At 45.7% G+C, this 14,247-nt stretch overlaps 1 protein-coding gene across 6 annotated transcripts in view; it reads right to left on the reverse strand.

Annotated features, from left to right (window-relative positions):
- The window catches only part of GRIA1 (glutamate ionotropic receptor AMPA type subunit 1), a 255,374-nt gene that overhangs the window by 81,271 nt on the left and 159,856 nt on the right, over positions 1 to 14,247 (reverse strand). For all 6 annotated transcript variants that reach the window (XR_008933972.1, XM_056867275.1, XM_056867273.1 and 3 more), the window contains exon 6: positions 771 to 932. Coding sequence is in view for 5 of the 6 variants with exons in the window: in XM_056867275.1 (XP_056723253.1) it covers positions 771 to 932 (162 nt within the window). In the remaining variant the exon portion in view is untranslated. The remainder of the gene's footprint in view (positions 1 to 770; positions 933 to 14,247) is intronic.

Here is a 14,247-nt window from a genome sequence, read left to right on the forward strand (position 1 = left end):
TGATGTCACTGGAAAGCTCCCCCCCCACACACACACACTGGTAAGTTTCCAATTGGTCATTAGCCTTGTGCTGGCAAACCTGTCTTCATGATTTTCCCAGCACTATTTTCTCTAATACAAGGAAGGAACATCTAGATTTCCCTCTCTATATTACTGTCTGTACAACATTGTCTCAAAGTTCATAAAACTTATTTTTGCATACGTATGTGAAAAAGGATGTCTTAGAACATATACAATAGAGGGCTGATATTTTTTCTAGATAGTTTGTACAATCCCCTGATACAGAGTTATGCTTCAAATGGTTGGCTTTTAAAACATTTTTGTGGATACTACTACTACATTTTTGTTTATATCAATATTAACCCCTTGGAAACCATGGATTTATGGAAGAACTAATGATGGACCGCCAACACAAATTGATATTTAATTCTTATTTCTGGAACTTTGTGTTTTTTATTATTGCTTTGTCTGCTTAATACTCACACACAAATTACTTTGACTTGTATCCTTCCAGTAACAAAAGCAAATGAGACCCACAAAGAAGCTTTTACCGGAAGCAACTTTTCTAACAGTTGCTTACCAGTTTTCTTATGGTAAATGACATCCTAATTAAACGAAAAAACAAAAATTAAAAAATAAAGTTTGTCTGAACAAGGTCCATATGATTGTGTATGAAAACTAAAAGTGAGCTGCTTCTTCCAAACTGAGAGCATGTAGCAACATGGTGGCACTGATGCCACCTCAAACAAATGGTTTTCAGTACCACTTGCCTTTGGCCTCTTCCAGTCAACACGAGGTTGTTCCCTGGCATCATTGTTCTTCCACTGTTGCATGATCCTGGCTGGAATAGTGTCTGTGTAATTTACCAACTGGAATCCAGTCACGTTTGCTCCACTTTCCTTGAATTTTGATAGGTCAATGTCCATGAAACCCTGAAGAAGAAAAGTAAAATCGTTTTAGTAGATGGGTACTGTTCCTATGACTATAGAAGCAGTTTTTAGCTTCCATCTCTTGTACCATTAAAATGACAATGGTGGTTGAATTTAACAAGTAATGGAACTCAGGAAATAAGCTAAAGGTCAATGTGAAACTATTAATCTTGGTTACCATAGGATCCATCCATCCCCATGTGTTCACCTTGGAGCAGCACTGCGTGGCTAGTATATTGTAGCTGAAGATTCTGTGACCAAAGAAGATCCCACTAATCACAGAAACAAGTGTTACTGCTAGTACAGTGCAAGCCTAGGGTTTAATAATCTGTCCTATGAACTGTGTTATTGGAGAGGATAGAGAAAGGAGTGGAGATTTTTAAGTAGAGGCTAGATGGCCATCTGTCAGCAATGCTGATTCTATGACCTCAGGCAGATCATGAGAGGGAGGGTCTCTTGGTCTACTAAGCATGTGGTCTAGGAGGCTGCAGTGAGGACAGAAAAGGAGGGAGAATTCCCTATTTAATCAGTGTTTCCCCTCTCCTGAGGGAAGGCAGCATGGTATAGCCTGATCTTGTCAGATCTCAGAAGCTAAGCAGGGTCAGCCCTGGTTAGTATTTGGATGGGAGACCACCAAGGAATACCAGGGTTGCTATGCAGAGGAAGGCAATGGCAAACCACCTCTGTTAGTCTCTTGCCTTGAAAACCCTATAAGGGATTGCCATGGGTCAGCTGCGGCTTGACGGCACTTTATACACACACACATCTCTTCTCCTGGAAACAGATAGTGATTTCTCCTCCTTATCCCTCTCTACTTCAGCCTTCTGACCTGCATGACAATTACTCCATGTGGGTCCTATGACCCCAGGAATAATTTGAGAGGAGGAGAATATGGGAAGGATCCATGATCCTTGCATCTATTGATCTTAGGATGTCAACAAATGCCAGACAGACAGAGTGACACCATCACCATGATACTTAGGACTTTTCTATCCCTTCATGTGTGCAGTTAAATCTACTCAATCTGGAGTTTTTTTTTTTTAATTGGTACAAAATGAAAGGGAGTGATGCAAGTATATAGTGCTGGGACAAGAGGACAACAACAGGTAGCAGAAACAAAAAAAATCAGAGTACAGACATTGCTACTTAAATGTTATAACTTTTTAAAAACCACGTTAAAATGCTTTCCTCTTTGGGTTTGACCTTTCTCTCCCCCCCCCCCCCGCTAGCTCTTTGAATTAATTGTTCAGACTACAGGGCCTTGGAAAGCATGGTATTCTCTTTGTTAATATGATTGTTATGCACTCTCAGTTTATGGGAGAGAAAGGGCTTTAAATCTAAATAAAGACATTTTAAACTGCCCATAGCAGGGCACACAAGTTAGCTTGAAAAAACAAACTGTCCATAAAACCAGCTAGGTAGCAAATTTGGAAAGAAGCAAATGAAATTGTATTCCCATCTGTATTAAATTTCTCAAGATCTTCAGATGTGGCCCATTCAATTTAAAAACAAAAAGCAACCAGTTAATAAAAATTCAGTGGAATTCAGCCAGCAGAGCAGAAGTCCATGGGTAATGCTAAAGAGATTAGATTTGAAAGATACATTTAAAATAAGTGTCATAAGTTATATCTTTTAAAATGCAATAATCTTTTCCTGCTCTTTCCAGCAGTTCATTGTATGGGTCACACCATAAATTACACCCAAATGCATAAAAAGAGTGGTAGATGAAAGTTCAAGCTAATCTCATGTAGGCTTTAACACATTTGAAAACAAGAAATTTCTATCCTCCAAATGCTGACCTTTATGTATGCTATAGCATGACAGTGCACACAAGGGTTTGTGTTGCAACAGATTCACCATACCTGACCATAACAGTTCTCTGGAAAAAATAGTTTAGATAAATCCCATTTATAAATGATAGCTATCCTAAACTGCATAGTTCCAGCAAAATTCCATTGTCACCAAAAATGCCACAAGAGAGGCATTGTCAGGCTGTTATCTCGGTTTAGATGCTTCCTTTCGTTTCTCTGCTGAACCGTCCAGACTTCAAGGACGGCTACACATACCAAAGCCTGGGAACGCCACTCCTGGGAAATAATGCTCTGTTTATGCTTTGTAATCTCCTGCCGTTTCTCTGCCTTATATTTCCAAATAACGGGCAAAACAAACCATAGCTGTCATCTTGCCTTCAATGCACTGTATTGCCTATTTGACCAGTAAAGCCATCTGCTTGGAATCTGATTGTCTCTGTGGTGATTTCTGGTTCGATGGGTCAAGAGCTTACATTATGACAGCTATCCCTACTCTTCTTCATCAATTCTTTAGTCAGGCTGGAGCCCCGGAGGGTTCGCCTGCCACTCAGATGGGAGCTAGGAGGGCGCTCTCCGAGTGAACCGTGACTACTGCTTCTTGGAACCCTGGAGTCCTCATCTGAGGATCCTACCCTTCTACGGGATATAGTAGCTGAACTCTTTAGGACTAATTCAGAGGTTTGCCGCTTGAGTGGACTGGTCCAGACACAGTGGCAATCTCTAGTGAGGGTTCTCTGGATGTTAACGTCGGAGGATACTAATGCTCGTTTAGACCTCCAAAATTTTGATCAGTTGCTGGATGATGCCCGGCTGGCAACTGAGGACTTACAAATGCTAACCGATTTATTGGATAAGCTTATTGCCCGTGAGACTCTCTCATCCACGGCTCTAACGCGTCCTGTCGCCATGGGGGAAGGTACCATGGCGGGAGCCGCACCGGCAGGTTTTTCTTTGGTACCCAATGCAGCTGACTGTCAAGCTGAAGCCAAGAGGGTCGCTATCCAGACGGCCCTCCTCTTTGCGGATTGTACAAAGGATACCACGATAGCCACCTTGGCTCAATGTTTGACCTCGACGTTCGGGGCCGATGCACCCGCAGTCGCGGTCCGAGTGCAACCATTGCTAGGTGGGGATCCCGACCCCCTACTCACGCTCCTGGAAACGGAACTTTTACCGCACATTACCGCAGCTGCCGCTCTGAGACTTGAAAGCGCAAAAGCTCTCGCGGATAGGGAAGCTGCTGAAGCGGCTAAGGCAGAAGCTGAGGCTCAAGCCGCAAGGGATAAAGAACTGCAGTTGGCTGCGGATCGGGGACAGTTCTCAATGGGCCACAAGTTTTAGGACAAGCAAACCTCATCGTACAGGTGGCCCGGGTGAGGACGTTCACCTGTTACGAGCTCAGAATCGAGAGCTATCTGGCCGTGTAGATCAACTCCAGGAGCTAATGGAACGCTTGCTTCAGGACAACAGGCAGTTACAGCAGGCCCTGACAACCCCGGCACAACCCGTTCCACAGGGGGCTGCAGTACCGGTTCAGGGAGTGCCAGCCCAGCCACCCGCTAATGTGCCTGTTCAACCTCCGGTTCCCGGAGGTCCCATTTTACCTGCACCCAGGGCACCCGTGCAACCGGGCCAACCCATGCCCGGTCCTTGGAAACAACTCAAGTTGAAAACTACTTACGATGGATCTCTCGAAACCCTGCCCTGTTTCTTGCATCAGGTGGACAGCTATATGCGAGAACAAGGACAGTTCTTCCCTACAGAGGACAGCCGGGTTCGCTATGTGGCTTCCCTTTTGACAGGTAAAGCAGCCGACTGGATGGTCCTCCAGTTCGACACCCGATCCCGCTCTATCCGTTCCCTCAACAACTTCATGACTGCCTTACGGAGGAGGTTTGAGGACCCCTTTCTGGGGGAACGAGCCAAAGCGGAGCTTCTACAACTAAGACAGGGCTCTACTCCAGTTCGAGAGTTTGCCGATGAATTTCAAAGACTAGCAAGCAAAATTGTGGGCTGGCCCGAAGCCACCCTAATTCACCATTTTAGGGAAGCCTTACACCCTGACATTCTGAACTGGTCGTATATGCGGGGTGATCCCGACACCCTCGAGGATTGGATTCTATTAGCCGAAGAGGTGGAAAGCCGCCGGCGCTTTATTTCCCTTGTCCGCCAAAGAAAGAAGGAGAAAAGCATCCAAAAGCTCCAGCCCAAGGCACCGCCCCCCAATCCACGGAAACCCGCGCGTCCACCCCAGGATCGCGAAACCCGATTTCAAAGAGGTGCTTGCCTCACTTGTGGGGAACTGGGCCACTTTGCAGCAGTCTGCCCACATCGCCCTGAACCCTTTCGTCCCAGCATGACAGCCCGAGCTAGAGGACGACCTCAACGCAGAGGCACCGCGGCCACCCGCAGCGCAGCGCCGGGAAGACCCACACCCTCTGCACTTCACGTTGAGGACTCATCTATCCTTCCTACATCGAATGACCCCGCCGGGTCCCGGATTACAAATGCCCCATTGGGGGACAACTTTCCTTCTTCTGACGAAGAGAACCCATGGAATCCTCCAGCTTTAAACCTGGAATCCCCCCTTGATTTGTCAAAAAACAACTCCAGTCTGTGGTGAGGTCTCCACAGACCTCTGCAGAATCTCCTGCTAAACCAAAAGCTCCCACTAAAGTAAAGGAAGTAGAAACCACCGTTTATGTGGACGCAGTTTTACAACACTATGAAGGTGGTCCCCAACTACCCGTTAAGGCACTCATTGACTCCGGTTGCGGTCGCACTCTCATCAATGAGGCCACATTTGCAGCACTCAAAGTCAAGTCCGAGGCTTTACCAGCCCCCGTCCAATTTGCCCAAATGGATGGGAGCCATTTCAAGGGGGGCCCAGTTGATCATCGCACTATAGGGGTGGCGATGGGTATTGGCTCCCACTGGGAGCAAATAGACTTTACCATAGCCCCTATCCGATTTGAAGTGGTCCTGGGAATTAACTGGATTAAAGGTCATAGTCCCAGTATAGACTGGGAGACGAACACTATCTCCTTTGCCAACCCCAAATGCGACCAGCACCGACAGCAAGTTGCGGTGCTGTCTCCACCCACTCCGGCATTAATCTCCGATGTCCCATCACCGCCGTCCCTACCTGATGTATACCAGGACTTTGCGGATGTCTTTAACATTAAGGAATGTGATGCCTTACCCCCCCATCGGGCCACTGACTGTGCAATTGAGGTGGTGAAGGAGTGCACATTAACCAAGAGTAAGATTTACCCTATGAGCGCTTCCGAGCGCACTGTATTACGGGACTTTTTGGACAAAAACCTTGCCAGAGGGTTCATTCGCCCATCGAATGCTCCCAACTCAGCCCCCGCGTTTTTCTTCCGAAAAAAGGAGGGCGACCTACGCCTCTGCATTGACTTCCGAAAACTCAATGCAGTTACTCAAGCCAACGCCTATCCTATACCGCTAATTTCAGATATTTTGGGGCAACTACAAGAGGGACGTATATTCTCCAAATTGGACCTAGTAGAAGCCTACTACCGCGTCCGTATCCGCGAGGGGGACGAACCCCTCACTGCCTTCTCTAGCTGTTTTGGAATGTTTGAATTCCTTGTGATGCCCTTCGGGTTAAAAGGTGCCCCGGGGGTCTTCATGCAACTCATCAACGAAATCCTCCATGATTTACTGTACTGCGGGTTGGTAGTTTATTTGGATGACATTCTTATTTATTCAAAAACCATGGATGAGCACGTCACTTTGGTCCGAGAAGTTCTGCACCGCCTGCGCAATCACCAACTCTTTGCAAAGTTGGCTAAATGCGAATTTCACCAGAGCAAAATAACTTTCTTGGGATATATAATCTCCCACCATGGCCTTAGCATGGACCCGGCCAAGGTCCAATCCGTCCTCGATTGGACTCCTCCCTCCAACCACAAGCAAGTACAACAGTTTCTGGGCTTTGCTAATTTCTACCGCGGATTTATCCCTAACTTCGCCCAAATAGCGCTGCCCATCACCGACCTTCTGAAAACCAAGGGTAAAGGAAGCTCTGCTACATTACCCTCTGCTAAGATACTGTGGACTGATCAATGCCAGATCGCCTTTGTAGCCCTCAAACACCTTTTCACGTCGGAACCTGTGCTACGGCACCCAGACCCAAATCGAATGTTCATTGTACAAGTCGATGCCTCCGACGTAGCTATGGGAGGGGCCCTGCTCCAAAGAGGACCAGATGGTCTCCTTCACCCCTGCGCTTACTTCTCAAAGAAATTTGTGCACTCCCAATTGAACTGGCCCATTTGGGAGAAAGAAGCCTCAGCCGTTCACCATGCACTTACTCTATGGCGACAATTCCTGGAAGAGTCTAAAGTCCCCTTCGAAGTTTGGACCAATCACAAGAATCTAGCCGCCCTCACAGGAACCCATAAGTTATCCGCGAAACAACAGCGTTGGGCGGAATTCTTTGCTCAATTTCGTTTTGTCCTGAAACATGTCCCTGGAAAACAAAACGTTCTCGCAGATGCTCTCTCCCGGTTACCTCAATACCCGGCGAAACTCGATCGGCCAACAGACTCTTTATTTATGCCCGCGCAAAGAGAAGCCCTGCCCGTACTGGCTGTACAAACTCGATCCCAGACGCTGCCCCAGCGGAAGCACACGATAGCCGGCGCGCAAGCTCCTCCAGCCCTACCTGCCGCCCAGCTGCCCCCACAACAGAAACACACGATAGCCGGCGCTCCAGCTCCTCCAACCCAACCGGCCGCCCAGCCGCCTGCAGTCTGCACACCACCGCACGTAAGCGCTTCCCCCTCGTCAACCCCCATAACTGCTCCTACTACCACCGTAAACAAGGGGGGGGGGTTCCCGTCTCCGAATCTTTCTTAAATTCCCTTCGGGAACAATGCCTTATGGAACACTCTGCTCAAACCCTGCCTCCTGGTGTAATCGAACAAGGAGGCTCTTGGTACAAAGACTCGAAATTGTATGTGCCCAAAGCGCTCTGAAAAGACGTCTTACACTTGGCTCATGGAGTAAAAACAGCTGGACACTTTGGGTTCCTAAAGACCCTTCACCTGTTGCGCAGACAATTTTGGTGGGGGGGAATGCGTTCTGACATTGACTCTTTTATTCGCAGCTGTCCTGTTTGCGCCACAGTCAAACGATCTCAAGGCAAGCCCCCAGGACTACTGCAACCACTTGAAATACCCAGCAAACCCTGGGAAGTGATTGCTATGGATTTTATGACGGATCTCCCTCTCAGCGGGGGAAAAACTGTGTTATGGGTTATCACTGACTTATTTTCTAAGCAAATACATTTGGTTCCATGTGCGGGGATCCCCTCCGCTCAGAAGTTGGCCCGCCTCTTCGTGTCACATGTCTTTAGACTACATTTGTTTCCGCGCAAGATAATCTGCGACCGCGGAAGTAGTTTCGTTGCTAAGTTTTGGAAAGCTTTTCTCAAATTGGTGGGGGTGGAGCAGGGGCTGTCTAGTGCATACCATCCCCAAACGGATGGTCAAACCGAACGTGTCAATGCTGTACTTGAATGCTATTTGCGCTGTTATGTCAATTACCACCAAGATGACTGGGTGGAACTGTTGCCTTTTGCAGAATATGCCTACAATAATGCTGTACATCAGTCCACAGGTTTCAGCCCGTTTTATGCGGTGTATGGACAGGACTTCGGTCCTATCACCCCAATAGAAGGATTAGAGGGGGAGGGGGATGCCGACATTGCCTCTTGGGCACACACCCTCCGTACAACATGGCCCTGGCTGGTTAGCAACCTAGACCGAGCCAAGCGCAAATACAAGGCGCAGGCCGACAAGCATCGTTCTCCCGGTAGGGACCTGCAAGTGGGTAACTTGGTATACCTTTCCACCAAGAACCTGCGCTCCACCTGTCCGTGCCATAAGCTCAATGCTAAATACATTGGCCCATTTCCCATCATCCGCCTCATAAATCCTGTCACAGTGGAACTGTCTGTCCCCAAAACTCTGAGACGTGTACACCCCGTTTTCCATATCAGCCTTCTAAAGCCCCATGTTGCTTCCCCACAATGGCACCCGGAGCCGCCTCCTGAACAGCCCATAATGGTGGGGGGGGGGAGGAACATTTCGAAGTCTCCAAAATCCTCGATTCCCGCATACACCACGGGGCCTTGCAATACCTGATCTGCTGGAAACACTTCCCCCCTGCCTATGACGAATGGGTTCGCGCACGGGATGTCTCCACCCCCAAACTCATCAATGCTTTTCACAATACCTACCCAGACAGACCAGCCCCCTTACCGGATGGGAGGGGGCCTTAAGGGGAGCAGGATGTCAGGCTGTTATCTCGGTTTAGATGTTTCCTTTCGTTTCTCTGCTGAACCGTCCAGACTTCAAGGACGGCTACACATACCAAAGCCTGGGAACGCCACTCCTGGGAAATAATGCTCTGTTTATGCTTTGTAATCTCCCGCCGTTTCTCTGCCTTATATTTCCAAATAACGGGCAAGACAAACCATAGCTGTCATCTTGCCTTCAATGCACTGTATTGCCTATTTGACCAGTAAAGCCATCTGCTTGGAATCTGATTGTCTTTGTGGTGATTTCTGGTTCGATGGGTCAAGAGCTTACAGGCATTAAATAATAGAGTAAAAAAATAATAGAGCAACAATCAGCATTCATGCTGCAATTAGATGAAAACTGGCTTAGTAGGTATTTTGAATGCAAATGTTTAATATTGTGTTCACTGAATCTTCTGAATCAATGATAGAACATTTATTTGTTTATAACATTTCTGCCCCATCATTCTGCCTTTCTCCCGCTAGAGCACCCAAGGCAGATAACAAAAAATATGTTAAAATCAATAATAATCACAAACTTTAAAAGTACAATACAGCAGAAGCATACCACAAAAAAAGCAGCGAGGGGAATGCCTGCACCAAGCTTAGGAGGCAATGGCCCCGCCGAAACCTCCACCCAGCACCAAAAATCCATGCAACCTGCATAGGATTGCACCGGAGATACGCCACCTAAAAGGCTGAAAAAAGGGGGTGTTTCCAGCTGCCTAATGGTTGCCCCACCCCCAGGCAGGCACCCTGACGCCCCAGGAACTCCTCCCTGGATGCTGTGACACCCCGGGAATGCCTACTGGGATGCCACCGCAGCCTTTGCCGGCGTTCAGGCACTGGCAGATGGCTCCATTGTTGTTCCGCCCTGGCACTGCCATGGCAGCGGCCGGCGACCGGGCCTTCACGCTGGCGTTGAGGCCATAAACGGCCAGTGTACGCTGCCCGGACACCGGCGCTGTGGGCCCTTGTGTCGGCACAGGCCTTTGCCGGCCTCCAGAAGACTTTTGTCCTGGCTGACGGTGCGGCTCGGGAATGCGCGGCAAATGCCCTTAGAGAGAGTACAATCATTACCCCATGCTAAAAGGACAAGAGTCATGGAGCCAGACCTCATAAGGAAGAGAGTTCCAGAGCCTGAGGCTGCTACTGGAAAGACTCTCCTCTACCTCTGCTTCACTGGTGGTAGAGTACAGAAGAAGCCTCCAGATACTTAACACCATACTGGACAATATTCTGATCTTTAAAGGTCTTGTAGATGTTTCTCTGGAATCATGCTGTATTCACTTTTCAAATCTGGAGGTATCTGAGATGGTAGACTTCATTCTAGTTCTCTATTTGTTCCCCACTGGGCATGCAATACAGCCATGGATTACTAAAGACTGATCCAGTGCAGTCCAGAATTATATTTATGACACAGTTGGAAACTTTCTTGTAATATTTTTACATTCCTTGTCTTTTCTTTTGTTTGGCATCTCTACCACCTATAACTAACTTTACTATAACCAATTATTTCTGTGGGAGTGAGAGTTGGTAAAGTTGTTATTTTCCTTCCTTCCTTCCTTCCTTCCTTCCTTCCTTCCTTCCTTCCTTCCTTCCTTCCTTCCTTCCTTCCTTCCTTCCTTCTTCCTTTCTTCCTTCCCTATTTCTTTAATGGTACAGCTCCTAGCCAATAGGCTGTGAGTGAATCACACTGAACTGCTAAGCAGAATTTTTAAAACTATTTTATTTTATATAATTTATTTAATCCTATATATGTTCTTTAAATTTTCCTCATGTCTCTTAAATGCAAATAACCCCAAAATAAATTTCACCACTGGAATTGTGATAGATAGATTACTACCACCCAGCAGAAATTGTAGCTTATTAGCTACAGGCATGTCTATATCAAGAATTAATGGATTGTTCAGCTGTCTTCTTAATTGCTTATATCTTCTACAATAAAATAAGACATGCTCCATGGTTTTGATAGAACCAGTTCCACATTCCCTTAGTTGCTTGGAGTAGGGCTTTTCAGAATAGTGCCATTCAAAATGGCTGTGGGTAGTACATTGAATCTGGCTAAAAAGAACACTCTTCTGTAAACTGGGATGGTTAAGAAATCAATATATGTACAACAAGAAAATGGATATGTAAACCCCAAAAAAGCAGGAGAGCACACAAGGTAGGAACAATCTTTTTTCCATCAGAGAGCAGGCTGTAGAAAAAGACATAGTTGACAAAAGGTATTTTCCAATCCCAACCTCTGATGTTTAGCCAGTGTGGTGTAGTGGTGAAGAGCAGTGGTTTGGAGCAGTGGAGTCTGATCTGGAGAACCGGGTTTGATTCCCCACTCCTCCACATGAGTGGCGGAGGCTAATCTGGTGAACTGGATTTGTTTCCCCAATCCCCACTCCTACAAACGAAGCCTGCTGGGTGACCTTGGGCAAGTTACAGCTCTGCTAGAGCTCTCTCAGCTCCACCTACCTCACAGGGAGTCTGTTGTGGGGAGGGGAAGGGAAGGTGATTGTAAGCCGATTTGATTCTCCCATAAGTGGTAGAGAAAGTCGGCATATAAAAACCAACTCTTCTTCTATATGCCCAAACCAGGGATCAACATATGAGTCCTTGGAAGACAAACGGGGAGCCCATTCCTAAGGGAGGGGGAGGTCTGCGGAGGCAAGAAATAGCACAGTTGCACTGCCTCCACAAAGGCTTCCTAGTTGCCGAAAATAAAATAAAAGCATGTTCAAAAATAAAAAAGGGAAAATGCCCTCATAGAAAACAGCTAGGCTATGCCAGCAAAAAAGGTAGTGCAGACACGCCACAGCTCAAGGGGGCGTTCTTGGTCCAAAGGGGTTAGGAAGAGACCTAAAGGCAGCTCTGCCCCCAGGAATGCCCCCCACGCCACCACAGGCTTCCGTTTCTGGGATTTTGCAGCTGGCATAAGGTTTAGATGATTATTCCAGGTCAGATTAGATTGAAATTTCATATTTAAATAATTGTAGCTATTTGTTTGCTGGAATATATTGCCATTTAGTCACCAAGCATAGTTGATAGGTCGGGGGTTCTTAGTGAATACTACTATTTTATATTTATTGTAGTTGATGGTTAAACCCTCTTCGCTACAATAATCTCCAAATGCTTTCAACAGATGATGCAATCCAACCAGGGAGCAAACTATTAACAAGGTATCATCAGAGTATATAAGAGTAGAAATAGAGGAGTTTGCTAGCACAGGCGCGTGTGAGTTTGACAGCCTAAGCCTGTCAGAGAGATCATTTTATATAAAGATTGGACAGGGAGGGCGGCAAGCACATCCTTGCCTAACCTGTCTGTGCAATTTAAATGAGTCAGATAATAGTTCCTGCTTGTTGGTTCATATTTGTACTTCAGATGTTTCATATAACAAGCAAATGAAACAAAGCAGATGAGTGTCATTACCATAGCTGCTATGTTTCTGCCATAGTCTATTTTTTGGGACTGAATCAAAGGTCACCTTTAAATCCACAAAGGCAACATAGATTGATCCATTAGAGGGTGATATATATATATATTCATAAAATGGAACATTATATTTATGAATATATATATTCATAAAATGGAACATTATAAAGCAATGGTCCAATATAACCTGACCAAAATCCTACTTGCCCAGGTACCAGTATAGAATTTTCTGTCATCCAACTTGATAATCTATTCAACAAATAGGTCACATACAATTTACCCACTACACAAAGAAGACTAATTGGGTAATAATTCCCTAGTTGAGACTTGTCACCTTTCTTATATATTGGAACTATAATTGCCTGTTTTCCTATTCTCAGGAATTAAGCCTGAGTCATTTATTCTTGTGAAAGCCTCCACTAGTACAAGAGCCCACCATTTGATCTTATAGCGGAAAAGATCTGGGATCTAATATCTATGAAATCATCCATTCTGCTTTGTTTTCTCTGGGGTGCTGCAAAAAAAAAAAAATTCCTGCTCCTCTCACAGCAGCCCTACACTACTGCTGGGGGTCCACCGATCTCCAGCTGTCTGTAGCAAGATAATGGAATCAACAAACTACACCCTCCCATCCTTCAGAAATGGAAAAGTTGTTCTTTTGGTGAAGTTGCTGTTGGGTTGACAGAAAAGAACCTTAGGGCCCAAGCCCATATTATTTTGCATGTTTTGAGACACTGAGCCAAAATAGCATCAGTAATTCTGCAGAGGTGATTGACATGCCACATTGGTTGCATCTACAAATGCTGTTTCTCCCAGATTAAAAACTCTAGTCCCTGCTAAACTGTGTGTGCTACATACTTTAAATCTTTCCAACAACCTTCTGTCTAAAACTGGAGATGAATTAATTTCCTAGAAACAGGAAATGAAAGCCAACTTGGTTTAAAGTTGCAGCTCCAGACTGTAACATCCATAGTGTTTCCTCTGTGCCTACAGAACCAGTATAGACAAATATCAGTGACAAGTACAGCTACAAATTGCCAGGGAGCACTAAGGGAGCGGAAATTTTAACACCGATGCATTTTCATGCTTCTTTTAGTTTAGAAAGCTTTCTGTGATCGGTAAATCATGGAGAAAACAAAATTACATTCCAGTACAGTAAGCTATCCAGCCAGGCTTCTCACTACATCTTACAGTGTCAATCGATTTAGAAATGCACAAATCAAGCACTGTATTGTTTTTCTCATCAAATGTAAATGGAGCAGATCGACAGCATGGGAAATTTGGATGACCTGTCTCAAATTGGCCAGCTGTTCACCATATTGAAATTAGTATTTGTTAAGGTCTATTCAGAAAGGTATTACCCTGCTATCCCTCAAAATGCATTGATGCCTGTAGTTTCCTCAGTTACACATATTAAGCCTTGGTCTGGCTAGGGCTCTTTGCCCCTGGCTTGCAGCCTATGGCCTTGGATGAGACAGGCCAGTGGATCCAGGAGCAGACCAGGAGGTTAGAGTCGTATATTTCTCAGATACCCAATGAAGGGAGCTTTGAGTCTCTCAAAAAAGTATAACCTGGAAATCTTATTGGTCTTTAAAGTCCAACTGGACTTGAATTTAGTTTTTATGGTTATTGTAATTATTTGTAATTTTATGGTTGCTGGTTTTTATGATTTTTTTGCATTTGTGTTACTTTGTTGCATATTCATGATTTTAATCATAGATGTTCATGTTCATCATATGTTTGCTTA

This window comes from Euleptes europaea, chromosome 1 (genome assembly GCF_029931775.1).
Source record: "Euleptes europaea isolate rEulEur1 chromosome 1, rEulEur1.hap1, whole genome shotgun sequence".
Classification (NCBI taxonomy): domain Eukaryota; kingdom Metazoa; phylum Chordata; class Lepidosauria; order Squamata; family Sphaerodactylidae; genus Euleptes; species Euleptes europaea.